At 41.2% G+C, this 18,405-nt stretch overlaps 1 protein-coding gene across 1 annotated transcript in view; it reads left to right on the top strand.

Annotated features, from left to right (window-relative positions):
• TSPAN7 (tetraspanin 7) overlaps positions 1 to 18,405 on the top strand; it is a 75,548-nt gene that overhangs the window by 40,979 nt on the left and 16,164 nt on the right. The window contains exons 2-3 of the mRNA XM_033147190.1: positions 12,647 to 12,835; positions 16,116 to 16,190. Of these exons, the coding sequence (XP_033003081.1) occupies positions 12,647 to 12,835; positions 16,116 to 16,190 (264 nt within the window). The remainder of the gene's footprint in view (positions 1 to 12,646; positions 12,836 to 16,115; positions 16,191 to 18,405) is intronic.

Here is an 18,405-nt window from a genome sequence, read left to right as displayed (position 1 = left end):
GGAAAATGGAATTGTTTTTAAATAAAATTATATAGATAGGCATACATTAATTGATGGTACATAAATAATCCTTCAGTTCAAGTTGCTCACAGTATGGATATAAATATATTTTATTTAAAATTATTTTGTGATCCTTTAAAAACAATGTTCAGGTTTGCAGATACAACAGTTACTATTACAAACACTGATAGGTTCGGTCATGTGATGGGGTATAAAAACATGTATTATTTATTCTGAACTTGGGTTTGTTTGTAAAAAAGTCATGCCAAAATTCTCCTGAGTTCTCAGTCCACACATTGGAACACAAATATACTCAAAGTTTTGAACAGATTATTCGTGAGGTGATCAACAACAACAAGAAGAGACTTATGGCACTTTAGTTTGCCTGCATCATTAAAAGAACAACAGCTGAAACAGTGCAAGGAAGGTATGTGAAAGGGAAAATGTTAGCATTTCTAACATGGATGCAGTTCTTTTTTTAAAACTGCCATCTGGTGGTACTTGTTGATAGCTGCAGCAACCTGAATGTGTGCAGTGTTATGGGAGCAGTTTGTTGATGAATACCCAAGTTCCTGTTTCATTAATACCTGAATGGGTGCTTTGGATTGGAAATTTGGATGTGGGGGAAGACTACTGTGGACTTTTTGTGAAAATAAACCACTGTGGCCTCTTGCCTCAGTAATCCCTTAATGAGAAAAAATGTACTATCTTGTCTATAATCTTTGAGAATTCTTGGAGAACAGGTGAGCTCCTGCAGACTGGAGGCTGGCAAATGTTGTCCTCATCTACAAATGGGGGGGGGGGGGAGGGAGAAGACCCAGATAACTACTGACTGGTGAGCTTGACACTGAAATGTCCTAGAGCAGATAATTCAACAGTCAGTCTGTGAGCACTTAGAAAAGGATGTTGTGATTACTAAGACCCAGCATGCGTTTTTCAAAATATGTCAGACGAATCTCATTTCTTTTTTTGATTGAATTACAAACTTGGTGGATCAGGGGAATGCTATTAACATTGTGTATCTTAACTTAGTAAGGCTTTTGACAAAATTCCCAATGATATTCTTGCAAGGAAGCTAGTAAAATGTGGGTTGAATGAGGTAACTGTTAGGTGGATTTGTAGCTGGTTGACTGACCAAACCCAAAGAATACTCTTTAATGGTTCCTCATCATCCTGGAAAAAGTGGGGTGTTGCAGGGTTCTGTCCTGGGCTCATTGTAGTTCAATGTCTTTATAAACGACTTGGAAGAAGGAATTGGGGGGATGGCACCAAACTGGGAGGGGTAGCTAATGCAACAGAAGACAGAATCAGAATTCAAAATGACCATAACCAATTAGAGAACTGGACACAAGCTAACAAAATGAATTTCAATAGGGACAAAAGTAAGGTTCTGCATTTAGGCAGGAAGAACCAGATGTACAAATATAGCATGGGGGACACCTGGCTTACTAGCAGTACATGTGAAAAGGATCTAGGGGTCTTGGTGGACCACAAGCTTAACATGAGCCAACAGTGTGATGCAGCAGCAAAAAAAGCTAATGCTATTCTAAACATCAGGAGGAACTTTCTGACAGCAAGTGGTGTTCGGCAGTGGAACGGATTCTCTTGAGAGGTGGTGGACTCTCCTTCTTTGGAGGTTTCTAATCAGAGGTTGGATGGTCATCTGTCATGGATGTTTTAGTTGAGATTCCAACTCTGTCATTCCAACTCTATGATCTGTCATTCTTTGTGGGTATTTGTCCTTCCCCCGCCCACCCTGGACTTCTTTGACCCTGTGCATTTCCTTTGGTTTCAAACTCCTAGTCTTCAGCTATACATTTTTGTTTCTTGTATTTTTCTATTATGTACCTCAGAAGGCAAGCGTCTGAATAGTTAATGCTGACAACAGATTGTGATCATCACCATAAACATTATGAAGGTGGTATTCCAATATGATTCTGAATTTTATTTTCAGCGTCTCAGCAGAGCCATGCTGCTATACCTGATTCCCTTCCCATTCAATACCAAAGAGTGACCTCTGCAGTCCAGTTTTTATTCCTTTAACTCTATACAGTTCCCTTGGTAGTTCATTGAGATTCTGGATTTTGTTGTTAATTTTGTTTGCTGTATCTCAAGCTTGTGAATCTTTCTGGCTTTGGTTGTTCTGCACAGGGGTTCTGACAGGGAGGTACAATGCAGAACCATGGACAGCTCCCAGTGAACAACCTGCTCTAACAGAGGCTGCGGGTGGACTGAAACCTAATGAAGCTCTGTCTCTAGCCCACCCCTCCCTTGGGGCTAGGTGATATATCGTCCAAAACTGGTTTGAAGTCCTTATCATGATTGGTGCCATAATTTTTGACCAGGCAATGTATTGTGAATACAGTGTGTGTGTGCGTGCGCGTGCTATGCAAAAATCACTATGTGGGAAAAACCGCAAAGCCAGCCAATGCTTCTCTCAATTCCTGAAGCCCCTGTTAACTCTGCTGGCTCTGTTCTCCCCTGCCTCAAACGGGGCAGTGAATAATAAGAGCAGATGTGGCAAAAATCAGGATGCAGGAAAAACCGTGAAGCCAGCCAATGCCTCTACGTAGCTCCATTCTCATTTCAGTCACCATGGGATATCAGCATATTGTGATGTTTAGCTGGTGATATATCACAATATTGAAAACCACATATTGCCCATTCCTACTCTGCCTGCTTGCTCAAAGAATGAAGAGAATTAAACGACCAGATGCCTGGCCTGGGTATGGCTGGCATGCTTCCTGCACAAGTTGGGCAAGCATAGTAGTGTGCTTAATGTTGGTAATGTCTTCATTTACCCAAATCTGATTGGTTGTTAAATCTGGGGTTGAATATGGCCTTCCACTTCTACCATCATGCCCCTTCCTGCACAGCTTCCATTTTGTACCAATGGAAGCCTTTTAAATGCCTGGTTACTGTGTGATAGAGTGATTCGGGGGGGGGGGGCATTGCAGTTGGGGAGGGAAATGTTAACCCCATACCCTCCAACATTTCTCTGATGAAAATAGGGGCATCCTAAGCAAAACCAGCACATTCCAGGATCAAATAAGAAACCAGGATGGCTTCTTTAAATCCAGAACTGTCCTTGGGAAATAGGGACACTTGGAGGGTCTGTAACCCTCCAACCTCCCCAATCACAGCCCCTGTGCAGCAGTTAACCTTCAAATGCAGGTTGCATCAGTGTCAGGCTAATTGCTTTCCAAATAGGAGAAGGAGGGAAGAAAGAAAGAAAGAGAGAGAGAGAGAGAGAGAGAGAGAGAGAGAGAGAGAGAGAATTTGGGACAGTGGTGTAAGGAGAGAAGGTGAGAAACAAAAGGGGAAAGGGAGAGAGAGAGAAAGAAGGAAGAAGAGGGAATCAAATTGATGGATGTGTTTTTTGTGGTTGCAGGCCTAAGTCTTTCTCATTCCTGTTACTTAAGAACCTTTTTGAGTGGGGTTGCCAGGAATGGAACCTGGTGCTTTCTGCCATGCTCCATCACTGAAGTATTCCCTCCTCACATGACAACTGCAGAAAAAATGGGTACTGAAGCCAACACTTGAAATAATTGAAAATGCTTCAGGGCCCTGGCCATTGTGTGTGACTTGGCAGGCCAATAAAAAGTATCGTTTTCTGCTGAGTTGAGAATTTGTCTGTTTGACTTCATTTGAACTGTGTGAGCAGGGTCAAAGGCCCATTAAATAGATCCCATTTAATTTCTGCCCCTCAACCCCTGTGATAGCTCTGACAGATTACTATTTTTCAGCAACGTAGGAGATCAAACGAAGGCATTCAATAAAAAAGGAGTGGGGCAACTCTCATTAGTATTAGCTTGGAAGTCAGTTAGGCCTTGTCTTAATTGGCGGAAGCTGCAGGACAGCTTCCCTTTGAACACCTTTAGATTTCAACAGTGCACTGAATGCAAGCAACGACTATCTGTTCAGTGTTTGAGGCTCCTGTTGATATGCTAAATAAGTACAGCTGTATGGGGGAAGCGGTTCGATTTCAGAAGTGTATCATCTCTGCTTTGCATAATTTTGCACAGTGATTTTGTATAATTTTAAAAGCACAAAAACATTTTGGACAGCACAGGCTGCTGCTGCCATACACACTACTTATGAATTCCCTTTCTGAAGCAAGCCTTTTAATAAGGCTTCCCTGATGGCTTTCAGAGGACCATTACCTAGGAAGCCAAGTTGTAAATATAATCCTGTCTGAGCCTGTGACAGAGGTCTTCAAAGCAATTTAATCTCTCTGATTTTTTTGTAAATGTTGGAGATACTTTCTGCTTAATAACTTTCAGTGCACACATAACTACTGCTAATATTTGCATATAATATCAGAACTTCCCTCCTTTCAGATTAAAAGCCGCTAATTTATCTACCTTTGAAGCACGCCAACTTGAAAACTCCACTGCACGTTACCAGGAGAGCATGGAGGACACAAGGAACCCATTCTGCTGTTGTCATGTTTATGTGGGCACAACTTACCCTGGTAGATGGGAGGGGTCCTTAACCCTTTCCCCACTGCCACTTTCTCTTTGTACATGCTTTCCTGCTGGACAGTTTTAAATAGGTCCCCCCTCCCAAGTAGGCACTGAAGCCTGAAATGAGTTCATAGAATCATAGAATTGTAGAGTTGGAAGGAATCACTAGGATTATCCAGTTCAACCCACTGCAATGCAGGAATCTTTTCCCCCAATACAAGGCTCAAACCCATGACCCTGAGATTAAGAGTTATGCTTTACCAACTGAACTATCCATCGTGCTACCCTTAACTTTCCTCTAATCTGCTCAACTCATGTCCCTGCATTTCCATTATTTCTGGAATCACAGAGTTGGAGCCATATACTTTATTGATGATACAGCATTTAGTTTCAGGCGCAATATTCTTAAAATGTGGTTTGCATTCATTTTATAGAGGTGCTTTCCCGATTCTGTTGTAGTTTCAGGTCAAATGTTATTTGTTAAGGGGACAGTAGTTCACCTCTTAATATAGGCACCTGGCTTCCCATTACTTTACTTTCCTACTCCCTTGACCTGGAGCGTTTAACCTGTGATTAGATGCCTGCTGGCACTATTACTTCCTGATCAAATAAAGGCATCAGCTATTTGTTTGCAGATGTGGCCTATTGCCAGCATTTTTGTGCTGTGCTGCAGACCGAGGGAAAAGGGTGTTCCCAGTAATACTGACAACCAATAACTATGGAACTAATGAATGGAAAGAAATACAGCTGTAAAAAATTGGAAGGCGTAGCAGAGGCCTTTCTTCCCACAGTTGCCAAATGCCATTCTCTCTCTCTCTCTCTCTCTCTCTCTCTCTCTCTCTCTCTCTCTCTCTCTCTCTGGCTTTTTAATGTTTTACGCATAGGTTGTATCACGTTCGAGCAACTGGAAAAGGTTTTCCCATGACATTCTATCAAGTGGCTTCCTTTTAAAGCTGCTTGTGAAGAGTATGAGGTGAACAAAGGAGGAGGGAATCAAGGAATTGTATAGTCATAGTTTTCTGACACAGTCTTGGAAAATATGGTCCTCATTTTCAGCAAACTAAGTTAATTCATTTTTGTAGGTATAACCTGTTGATTCTTACCACCAGCAATATTTAAAGTTGCATATCTTAGTATTTTAAACATTGCAGTTAATTCTGCATCATACTTGAGAACCTGCCCCGAGAGGGCAGAAGCTGAATGGGCTTTGTAGTTCAGCTAATGCATAATGCTACTTTATGTGGAGAATCAGTTCTTTGAACCATTGGACATATAGCAGAGAATTGGTATTTGAAACTTGCTTGCTACTGTTTGAGTAAGCTGCTAAACATGAGATGTGTATGTTTGAAATTATGTATGAAAGCAATTTATGGAAGGCAGGTTGCTTTTATGTGAGTATTTAGATGAATGGAAATGTCTAGTCAATTCTCCCATAAAAAGTAATCTGTCTTCCATAAAATACCTTCATGCATGCAATAATTATTTTTTAACAAATCCTTTTTATCTTCAGAATATTTAGTCATTTAGTAGAATATTTAGTTGACGAGAAGAGCACTGCTGCTGGGAGGATGGCACTGGCTCAGGCCCACCACTACCAAATGCACCAATACCGGCTCTAGTTATATATTGTCCTCCTACTTGTTTGTTTGTAAACCGGCTGTCATCTGAAGATCACAGGATGGTTCACAACATATAAATGCAAAATAAAAACACAAAATACATAACGAAAAAACAGTAACGCAAGAAAACCAATAAAAACGCCCTTCCCACAAACACATTTAAAAGGAAATTGAATGTTCATCAGCCAAAGGCCTAGCTATACAGAAACATTTTTGCCTGGCACCTAAAAATATGTAATGAAGGTGCCTGGCAAGCCTCTGGTGAGCATTCCACAACTAGGGAGCCACTGCAAAAAAGGACATGTTCTCGTGTTGCCACCCTCTGGACCTCTCGTGTAGGAGGCACACAAAGAAAGGCCTCAGGTGATTATTGTGCGGTCCAAGTTGGTTCATAAGGGGAGAGGCAGTCCTAGAGGTATCGCGGTCCTAAACCATTTAGGGCTTTGTAAGTCAAAATCAGCACTTTGAAGTGGGCCCAGGAACTAATTGGATGCCAGGATCTATGCAATATGCTCAAACCGTCCTGCCCTAGTGAGCGACCTGGCCACCGAATTCTGCACCAGCTAACATTTACAAACTGTCTTCAGAGGCAGCCCCATGTATAACGTGTCGCAGTAATCTAACCTAGAGGTTACCAGAGAACAGGCAACAGAAGTTAGGCTATCCCTGTGCAGATAGGGGCTTAGCTGGGTCACCAGCCAAAGCTGATGGAAGGCACTATGTGCCACTGAAGCCTCCTGAGCCTCAAGCAACAGCAAAGGATCCAGTAGTGTCCCCCAAGCTACATACCTGTTCCTTCAGAGGGAGTGTAACCCCATCAAGAGCAGGCCACCTCTGATCCATCTGGTTTGGGGAAGCACACGCAGTGCCATAGTTTTATCTGGATTTATTTTAGTGTTGTACATTGACAACATCAAAGATGTTTAGAGATAGCTTAAACTACTTGCTCTTGCTGCTATATGGCCTTTTAAAATAAGAGCTAGTATGGGAGAGTAGTGGAGTGAGGCCACCCAGGTTCACATCCCTGCTTGTCCAAGGTCAGATACTGAGTTTTGCTGAATGGCCATCTCTCAGCCTAACCTACTGCAGTGTGCTGCTGAATCACTCGTGCTACTGAAATGACGCAGTGTGGGTGTGGTGAGTATCTTATCTGTCTGGTTTTGCCCCTGAAATGCAGCATAAAGCAATTTGATAAGGTACCTTGTGATAAATCAGAGAAAGAAAGTTGAGATCCTGTTCATACCCCAACAGTCTCTTTAGTAGGGATGGGGGAGAAATTAGGTTCAGTTAGAATCTGAAGGTAAATTTACCTAATTCACACTTCCTGAAACAATATGCAAACCAAAACACAGCCACCCATTGAAATGCACAACTCTGAGGATTTGGCAATGCAGTTCTCCAACCAAGGGGGTGCCAGCAAGTCAGATCCTTATGTTACCATTTCACTTATGAGAGCTCTTATATGTTCTTAATAATTATAGTATCTATTAAAAGGTAAACACTGAATGAAGGTGCCAAAATCACTACTGTCACTGCAAATCTATAAAATACGCCTGAATAGAATATTTTACACTGGAATGAGGTTTTAGATATGGAACACTGTAGTCCTATTTAGACTCAACTGAGAATGTGCCATTGAACACAGTGGGACTTACTTTGAAATACTGTAAGCATGCATATGGCAGGATTGCACTGTTAGATGTGATCCAAGATATATTTTAAAAATGTACAGTATTTAAATTTCATTGATTTCAGAGTCCTTACTTCTAAGCAATGTGCTTGGGTAGTGGGAGGTAGATCACCTGACGTTGATTTCATACCAGAGAAGTTTGCAACAATACAAAGTGATCAAGTGTTGTAAATTTTGCACAAGGCAGGGTAAATAAAACAGAGAATGACATTGAAATAAAAATTAAAAATCACAAGTTAAAATGGCTCCCGATTATGTTTTTAGAAACTTATTGTTACATAAACAGTGACATGTACTGTAATATCTGCTTTTCATGCCAAAATAAAACATCTCGAAACTCAGTTTTTGAAGTCTATGAATGAACCAACTAATTACTTCAGTGCCCAATTACATGCATGTTATGATTAATTTTTAATTACTGCAAATTGCCCTTGACTCACCCCATCAAGGAGATTTTAGAATTTAAACCTACATTGTCATGGCAAAATGCCTTGTCCAAAGTAGAAATAAATTGGCAAACGTGTACTGTCCTGACACATGTCCTTATCAACCTGCAGGATCAGAGAGTGAGCAGAAATGCTTGCAGCCCTGTGCTTTATATTATAAGCCATTACCTTTGTGTGTTGCAGAAGAAATGCTGATTAAAATGGAGCGAAGAAGACGAGCCTTGTTAGCAGAGCAAATGCAGTGAATATGACAAATGGATGCCAAAAGAAGTGCATTGAAATGAGGCTGAGCCAGATTTATTGGGTGGCTGCCCCACGGCAATCAGCCACCCAGTCTTAGTTTAACACCAGGGTAGTCATCATAACCTCTTTTTGATTTATGGCCATCTTTCACATCCTGGTTGAGATGCTGGGCTGTCGTTAGCCCACGGCTGTCCCTTTCTGCAGCCAGCATGACACTGCCCCAGGCCAGTGAAGCTTTGCTCATTTGCTTCTTGCTCTTATCATTTGTTCCTTATGTTGCCTGAGTTCTCAGCTCTGGCCTTCCCTTTGTCAGGTGCAAGGAATGTGCACAAAACCTCAAGCTGCAAGTATACAAGGCTTCATTAAAATTCCTTTCGGCCCACCAAAACACCATTAAAGCATATGCCCACTGCATAAAATTTCATTTGAAACACATGGTCTCTGCCTGAATAAGTGGAAAGTCTTTATTGGTACTTGTGAAGTCATTACCAGTGATGCTGTTATTTAACAGGGAGGTGATAGATGCCTCCCTCCAGCACATGCTGAGTGCAGTCCTGAGAAAATATGCTGGCTGTTCTGCTCTATGCTGATTCCACTAGTCCTTCAGTAGCATCGGATGAGCACGATCCCTGTTTCGATTGCAGTAATCATTGCTCCTGTCCAGAGAGCTGGATTGCATAACACGGCACCTGGATATGCCACAGATGTATACCCTCCATGTTTCATTTGGGTAGAAGAGAGATTTATTTCTATGCTGCCTTTCCGAACTTCTGATCATAAGCAAACAAGACAAATGGGATCTGCAACAAAATACTCCCAGCCACCAAGCTACGCTGTCTTCCAGGATACTTTATTCCATTCCTACTTAGCATACTGAATACTCACTGGGCTGTTTCTCTCTCCCCCACACCATTTCAAGGAGGGTCCCCCCCCCCGAAAGCTTTTTTCGTACACTTGCAAACCTTACCCACCCCCTCAAGACGTCCTATACTTCCCCCTTGTGAGCTGATGGTGACATTTTGGCTACATGAGGAGCAGCAATTGGAGAATTGAGTTCAACATTAGTATATAATGCTCTCATTGGCAATTCCTATCTTTCGGCCCTCTCCAATGATGTGTATCACTGGAGAGATATCTTTCCAGACCATACTGAGCTGGCAGAGTCTTGCGCTTGTGTTTACCTGTATAATCAGAAGTGCAGCCTGAGGCATAGTATGAACTGAATGTATCTCAAGAGAAGTAATTGTACCAAGGAGAAATTCTGTATGAAACCCTTCTTTTTTACTTTTGAAAACTGCACTCAGTATACTGTTGATACAACATAATGTGGAGGGAAGGGGTGAATGTTGCATTATAAAATTTAAAAAGAATCTGATATATGGTGTAATTTAACAGTAGAACAAAACAGAACCTTTTATTTTTTTGCAAAAACCAAACCACTTAACCCCGATTCATAGAATCATAGAACTGTAGAGTTAGAAGGGACCCTGAGGATCATCTAGTCCAGCCTCCTGCAATGCAGGAATATGCAGCTGTCCCATACGGGGATCAAACCTGCAACCTTGGTTCATATAGCTTACCGTTATTCAGTCTTCAGGTATGGGGAAATTAGCCTAAGCTACTAGTTCAGTGGACGGATCTAAAGAAGAAAACCCTGAACAGCATGTCTGTGATCTTGCCATGCATACTAGTAGTTACCCAGAATTGTACAGTATGATCGCAACTTAGATGTGCGATTTCAACACATGTTGAAAGTACTCTCTCTGCCTTGCTTGGGGGGGCAAGGCCCACTCATCACACACTCTGGAAATGTAAGGATGCTCATGTGGGGACCTTCCAAGGTGGTGGCTTGAATATACCCATTTTTGGACATACACGTTGCCACCCCCAGAACGTAAGCCCCATCCAAGATGCAGCCGTACAGTAATGTCCAATGAAAGGCATGGAACCCCCTAGTGGCCAGGTTGTTTCCATTCTTCCTAAATAAAAATGCATTTCATAACATAAATATTTAAAAGAAATAATCTACACAGCGGAAATGGTTTTAAAACAATAGTTTTAAAACAAACATTTTTCCTGCCACCCTGAAATTAGTTTCACGGTTTTAATTTTCATGCAACTTGTCATGTTCAAATTATACATGTTTCTGGAACGTAAAAATTAAGTACACATCAAGGTTCGGTTACCAAGCAACTCACACATTATGGTACCATCCAAATAATTACATTTTGAGCAAGTAAGAACCAGTATTGGCTTTACCCTCAGTATTCACCAGCATCTTAGTCATATAGGAGAAAAATAGGTACTGTATCTTTTTTATATATATAAAAAGAAGTTGAACGAGGAAGGGTTTACATGATAATGAAAAAATGAGATTCAAGTTAAAATGGTTTATACTTGGATATCTGTTTTCCATCACATGGTGTAGAGACGCATACGCACCAGTCTGCTTTGTTCAGTTTGGAAGCAAAATTAGACTTGACGCCAAGATTGAGATCAGGCTAAAGTAATCAGGTCAATGTCTCCTATGTCAGGAGGGCCTCTTTCCTAGCATCTGTTGATGGGGGAATAGAGATGAAGAAGGTTGAGGGGAAAGCTCAGTCATTGACCCTGCCACAATCAATGTCTGCTGATAGGGTTGCTCTCTATTTTAAGCACAAGGATCAGAAATATCCTGTCTCCTGTGCTCTCCCTGACCACTACATCTCCCCCTCGTAAAAATAAACTTGGTGGATCTGGGAACAAGATGGAACAAGATGGAGAGGAGCCCTTAAGAATGTGATTGCAGAATTGTTATTTGAGTATAAATGGGAAGGAGACTGCAACACTTTTTTTTACGCTGAATTAAATAGTCACTGAACAGCTTGAAACATTTTCATTGTCTTGGACTAATGAACTGGTATTATTTGCTTCTTCCTCTGGTGGTAACATTAGTTCTTTGTTTTCCTTCACAATTATGAAATGTCTGTTTTAAATTTAAGTAAGTAAAGGCTTGTTAAGAACTAATAAACAAGCTCTTTAGAATCAGTATATTGCTGGTTGTCATCTGTTACGTGGTCTTCATTTCCTTAAAATATTTTATTCTACAGTGCCTTTATTTTTCCAAAACAAGGAAGCAGTGAGACCGAGCATTTTTAAATGGGTAGTAATAAGTGGCTGCTGAGAAAAAGGAGTGTGGGAAGCTGTTTCCTCAGAGTGTTTTAAAAGTACTTGATGAATACTTGTTTTACATGTAACCATTTTATTTATTTACTTTAGTCTTTACTTTAAAAATACACACTTAACTGGACTTGCCAACCTTAAGTTCTGCACCCCAAAACCATGCAAATATCTATTTTGCCTGTGCAACTTGGGTTCCAAACATGTTAATGCAGAAGGGGGAAAGACGTTTTTGCAGATTTCAGACATAACACCTGTGAGAAGTGGTCTGTACAGTATTCACATGCACAAATGGCTCAGCTTACTGTGTCCACTAGATGTCAGCAAAGAACACATATGTGCCTCTGGATTACAGCATCCATCTCTGCACCAGCAGGAATACAAAGCACGCAGTATTTCAGTGTCAATGCTGTAACGGTTGACATGAACAATGGCGTTGTGCTCAGGCTATATGGATAATATGTGGCATAGAAACAAATGTTCCTGGATTTTGAGAGCCCTACAGCTTCTTTCCCACACAAGAAAGTTCCAAAGACTGAGCTTCTGATCTTGTAGGTTAGGAGATCAAGACACTTGAAATTTAAACAGGCATTGTTTAATATCAGCCCCCATTGTGAATGTAAAACTCATTTTGGATTAAATGCATCTTTTGAGTTTTCTTCTGAATTGTATCTCGCATCAGCAGCATTTCTACATGGCAGAGAAAGCATAAGAAAAGATAGGTCAAAAGAATTTGGTGCAAGGCCCCGTTAAGTACACTGGATGCTTTGTTCCCTAAAATGGCATGAGTGGGTTGCTGGTTATTTGCTATGGAACTTTTGGTTCTGCTTGCCACACAGGCCTCAAAACGGAGAAGGAATATTTTGTACTCTAAGCTTCTGTGGAACTAATAAAAACCTATTTTTTAAAAATTTGTTGCTACAGCAGCAGTTCTGCTACACCTAAAAATGTCTGTGTGTTCAGTATTACCATATTTTGATTCTTATAAACTCTGACCTTGACTTTCTGCTTCTTACTTTCCAGATAACTGGTGTTATCCTCCTCGCTGTTGGTGTCTGGGGGAAGCTGACTTTAGGCACATATATATCTCTCATTGCTGAAAACTCCACTAATGCCCCTTATGTCCTCATTGGGACGGGTACCACGATTATCGTCTTTGGCTTGTTTGGTTGCTTTGCCACATGTCGTGGCAGCCCATGGATGCTGAAGCTGGTGAGTATCCAGCCAAATAACTTGGTGCTGCTGGAGAGCTGGAAATTGTTACAGTGGCCATTTTCTCTGTTACATGTAAACAGATGCCAAGCAGGTTTCAGTCACACCCAGGCACACTCAGAGCAAGGGAGTATAATTACTAAAAAGAGATTCATATGGGAAATCTGTTGCTCCTGGTATAAGGTCCTGGGAGTGACTTACAGGAATAATCCCATAATTTAGAGTTGAGCCACACATTCAAAACAGCAGCACCTTGTGCTACAATCCTTTGGAACTTCAGAATTTAAGTGTGAGGTTTCGTGTTTAAATTCTCTGCGGTGCAAGAAATACATTTGCCTCTGGAAAGGCAGAGTATTAGAAAAAGGGCTCTAAACCTAGTCATGTTCCTGACTGGCTGGTTTCTTTGCAGGGAGATATTTTAATGTTATGGGCACTGAAATATGTAATCCTCATTTTCATTCTGCACATGTTTTTTATTCCTTAGTATACTGTATACTGACTCTTAAAACATAGGTTACAGCATAATTCTAACTATGTGTACTCTGAAATAAGGGCTATTGAATTCAGTGGGGCTTACTTCCGGTAAATGGGGTTAGGATTGCAGGTTTAGGAAGCAGCTCTTAGTAAAACTGCATTTTTTCTTATCCTTAAACTGTGTGAATTAGTAATATGCAGGCTGGATATACCTTCCTGTTATTCCTTATTTTCTAGAAATAGTAACAGGATCTAGTTTCAGAGAACTGTAAGGGTTAAAGTGTGATTATGTCAGCCATGGGTGTAGCCAGGGGTGGGGTGGGGCAGCTGCCACCCCCCTAAATCAAGTAAATAAATAGAAATACTTAACTGGCCAATTGCATCACAGATAACTTGGTTCTGCCCCTCCCAACATAATGTCTGCCCCCCCCTAAAATAATGATGTCAACAATTGTGGATGAATACCATTCCAAAGTTTTCCAAATCTGAGTTTTAAATGAGCTATGAGTGCAGTTGAAATAAGCAACTGTGTTGAACAAGCACATAGTTTTAAAAGACCGCCAGCCTTTTAAACAATGCCAAAAGTGCCTTGAACCCCACAATATTTCCATGCATATATAAATGAAGTTAATGTGAACTAGAAGAAATCAGAAGGGATTTTTAAAAATTAAAATATTTCATTTCACCTAGATATTCAAGTATAGACTAGGGAAAATGGGGTGGGTGTGAGTTTTATTGCCATGTGTGTGCAAATGACAATAAGATAGCTATGATGAGGGGGAAACGACAAGCACACTCAAATGTGTGTCCTTGGGTTAACTTGGGCTTATGCTAATTCATAAGCATTTTGGCTGCAGTCCGGAGGTCCACATGGAAAGATCAATAGGCACATCCTGGTGGGTTTTTGCAGAGCTTTCCCTGGCAGCCGCTCCCAGCTAGCTTGCTTGAGCAAGCGGAGAACCAAACTACCCATGAGCCAGCTGGCAGCTGCTGCCAGGGGAAGCTCTTGGCAGAAAGCCCTGAACGTGCACACATTGCGTTTCTGTGGGGCTCAGGAGTTTGCTGCCATCATGTCAAAGCAAGCCCCATTGATCCTAGTGGAATTTGTTTCTGTTCTTGAGCTCCTGGTTTAATTGTGCTTTTTTTTTTTTTTTTAGTCCTTCCTAAAGACCTACCTTGTGTTTTGAATGCCATTGAATTAGAGACAGCGGAGAAATTCAGTTTGTCTGCATTTTTATGAATGTGACTCCCCCTCCTACCTAATTCATACCTCCTGTAGGGACCAGAACACAGCAACCCTTCAGAATGTGTGCCAAATTTTGCATTTCTCAAACCAAAAAAGTGTGTACAAAGATATGTATGTTAGAGGGGCAGTGGGAACAAAAATGCATACGTTAGTAAAATTTGCATACAAAAGCATTATACTAGGGAAAGTTGCTTGCAAAAAATATGTGCATTAGGATAAATGTGTACTAAAATGCTGATGAATTTTCATGAGGACTTAAAAATTGTACCCCACCTAAGTAATGATTTTGAGTGATACCTAAGCTGAATCATGCCCTTTTCAAGGGCTTCCTGAAAGAACACACGTGTAGATCCTAACTGTGCTAGTGCAGTTGATGAGTAGCACTGAGTTCACATAGGACAGATATTTCAGCAAGATCCATCTAGGCACAAAATCATCCCAGTTCCTTTGATTAGAGCCCGCTCCATCCCTCTACACTTTTCCGTTTTAAACTATTGTCATCCTGCCTTATAATTTCAGAGAAAAACAGCTTTGTCCCTGCCCTCTCCCCAAAAACCCATAATTTAACATCCAATTAAAAGTCCCAAACCAATAAAATCAGTAAAACAGCAGAACACACCATGAAACAATAAAGACCGTAAAAATAACAAGGCAGGACAATTTCAAGGCAGCAATCTCTAAGACTCAGGGCAAGTGACAAGAGTTGGTTTCTTTTTTTCATGTTTACAACACCTCATAAGATAAGCATGAATATCCCCACCGCCAGTTTTTATAGCTAGGGCTGGAACCTGTGTTACCTACACTTTTTGTACTGTTTTTGAATAAAAGAAATAAAGCTGTAGGCTGCAATTCTATATTCCAGCCTTCAACCTGGTGCCCTCCAGGGTGATGGGAGTTTAGTCCAAAACATCTGGAGGGCACCAGGTTGGCAAAGACTGTTGTGCACACTTACCTGAGTACTTCTTTGTAGACACATATAAGATTATATTTTAAGTCCAAGACTGTATAGCATTTTAACTTATTGACATGGGCTCAGATTTAGTCACTGACATTAGTTTCCTTAGGGTGAACTCTGATTACCGAAATAAATACATGCTTTGGAGAAGAACTGCTTTAAGCCCTGGGGCTTGCCTGCCCATCCAAGCCCATATTTTACACCCCCTTTGTTCATTTTGGCATTCAGCCCTTTTCAGGAAAGCATGTAACCAAGCTGTCTAGACAGGTTTCATACCTGAAGCAAATTGGGTTTACCACAATAATCGGTTTTCCCAGCCTCCATTGAAGATTCATCTTATCCCTTCCCCCCCCCCCACCTGTTTTGCAATTAGTCATTGCAATTTTGAGGAAAAGGGAAACAGTGGGATAATTTGGCATCCCGTTTTTTGCTGAGCAACATTCTGGACATTCTCCTAAAACTATTTGTAGAATTGCACTTTGTGTAGATGCAGTATTTATTGAATTCCCTGAATTGTTGCTTTTAAAAAAATGCATCCAAATAGGAGGAAAACCCTCTGCAGTGTGAGTAATCTATCCCATTCTTCATTTCCTCTTGTGTTTCAGTATGCTATGTTCTTGTCTCTGGTCTTCCTGGCTGAGCTGGTGGCTGGCATTTCAGGGTTTGTGTTTCGCCATGAGGTGAGTACGAATTACATGCTGGTAAAGGTGGTGGCAGCATGGCTCTGAGCAGGTTTTGCTGCAGCCTCTTAGGATACTGGGCATGATTACCCAAGGCTGCAGAGTCCAACAGTTTACTTGGCAGTGATATGTACCCACAAACACAAAACCTGTTATCATTCCAAATGAAAGGATTTAGCCTAAAGCTTTAGACTTTTCCTGTTCAGTATTTATTTTTGAGTTACATTTATTTATATGCTCATCATACAAGATCTTCTTTACCCTGTCATATATGCTGAAGAGAGCAAAATACCTTAAATTCTTTACATAAATGCTGCTACTTTAGCCAAACAGGCTTTTGATTGTATAATGCTGAGCGGATTTCCAAGAATGCAAAGCCAAACTAACCTAGTTTGTTTTACTGCCTTGTAAATCTTGTGTATTTCCTGTGCTAAAAAGCAGCAGCAGAGCTAGTGAGGAAAGGGAAAGAAAAGGATAAAAGTGGGTGAGACACAGGGCTTATGGACGGACACTTACCTTTTGCTCTGCTCTTTCCATGTCTAAGCATAGTGTTTTGTTTTGTTTTTTACTCCAAACTTTCACCACAAAAGCCAGCTCTGTAAAGCTGAATCGGAGCAAATGTCAGTTTGGGTTTTGTGCTCATTGACATTTGCCCTGATTGAGCATTAATGAGCGTGTTTTTGTGGGGAAAACTCCAGAGCAAAAATAAAGGGGGCTCAGATACAGAGCTTAACATTGCGGACTATGCCCATAAAGAACAGAGGAAAGGTAAGTATGGATAAGCCTACAATGAAATAAGAATACAATTAGGGTCTATAATGCAAATGTCTCTCAGCCCACTTCATACATACTATTTTTCTCTTAAGTGTGCTTTAAAACCTAAGTACTTAAGTTTATTAAATTTGTTCATTGATTCTTACAATCAGTGGAAATCCTGAAGTGACTTATGAAAAGATAAAAATGCAAGAAACCATCTGTTACAACAGCACAATAAACAAAAAGTGTCCATCCAAAATGTTACTCAAAACAAAACAAAACAAAACAAAACACTCATACCCAAAATGAACAGTTTGAGATTGACAACCATGCAGCAGCAGAGGAAGCCACTCGGGCATCTGCGGTGGCGCATACAGGAATGGGGTGAGCTGCCCATAGGGGCAGGGCCCACCACAGAGCCTCCAGAGTGTGCCTGCCTCCTCCCACTCAGCCGCCCTACAGCTGGGGGGTGGGGAGGCAGCAGGCAGACCGTTTGGGCAGCGCAGAGCCTGAGCGCCCCCAAGCCACTGCGTCTCTCCCAGGAGAGACGTGTGGCTCAGGCGTGCTGCAGGTCCTGCGGTGAGTGCCACCCGGCATTTTGTCACCCCCCTCAGTGGTGACACTCAGGGTGGACCGCACCCACCACACACACCCTTCCTCCGCCCCTGCAACCTGCATCAGTGATTGTCAGCCACTGCACCAAGGAGGCTGAAACTGTTGCCTAGCAATTGCACAGTGGCGGTGTAGCGGCAGCAGGAGGCCCCATTAGCTAAAGTGGTACCTCAGGTTAAGAACAGTTTCAGGTTAAGAAAGAACCTCCAGAACGAATTAAGTTCTTAACCAGAGATACCACTGTATTGGTTTAGGAAAGTAAGGGCTTAAATTTAGGATTGATTGTACATGCTTTGTACTTTAAAAAAATCACATCAAAATTATTCACCAAAAATAAATTTTAACAGTTGCATCAGAAAAAGTGATGCAAATTAAGCTAATTTCCCCATGTTCACTTCTTTTCAAAAATGTATTCTTCTTCTACTCATCAAGAGGTAAGGGATTATGCAGGATGTTGAAAATATTATTCCCTTTTATTTCTAGCTTTTCAGAATTTCACTAGAAATTGCTCACTTACAAACTTACCTTCGCAGCCATAGAAGGACAAAAAAAACCCAACAAAGACTGACACACTCAACAAGCCTTTGGTCCAGTTTCAACTTCTGTATTATGCTAGCTTGATATTGTGAGATGCATCCTTGGTAGTGATGCATTTCTTGGCAAAATGAGTTAATTCAGGGAAATGAAACTGCTGCCACGAGGCATTGTCTCTTTCTTCTATTACCATATTTCCCTTCTGTTTTTCACCTGATGCCTCTGACTCCTTGACATTTCCCTCTACATAATGAATGGAAGATTTAACTTACAGCCCTTGGTAGTAAATGCCAACACAAAGGATTACTGACTG

The sequence above is a fragment of the Lacerta agilis genome, chromosome 4 (assembly GCF_009819535.1).
Source record: "Lacerta agilis isolate rLacAgi1 chromosome 4, rLacAgi1.pri, whole genome shotgun sequence".
NCBI lineage: Eukaryota > Metazoa > Chordata > Lepidosauria > Squamata > Lacertidae > Lacerta > Lacerta agilis.
Note: the sequence above shows the minus strand (reverse complement) of the source record. Positions and strands in the feature narration are given on the sequence as shown.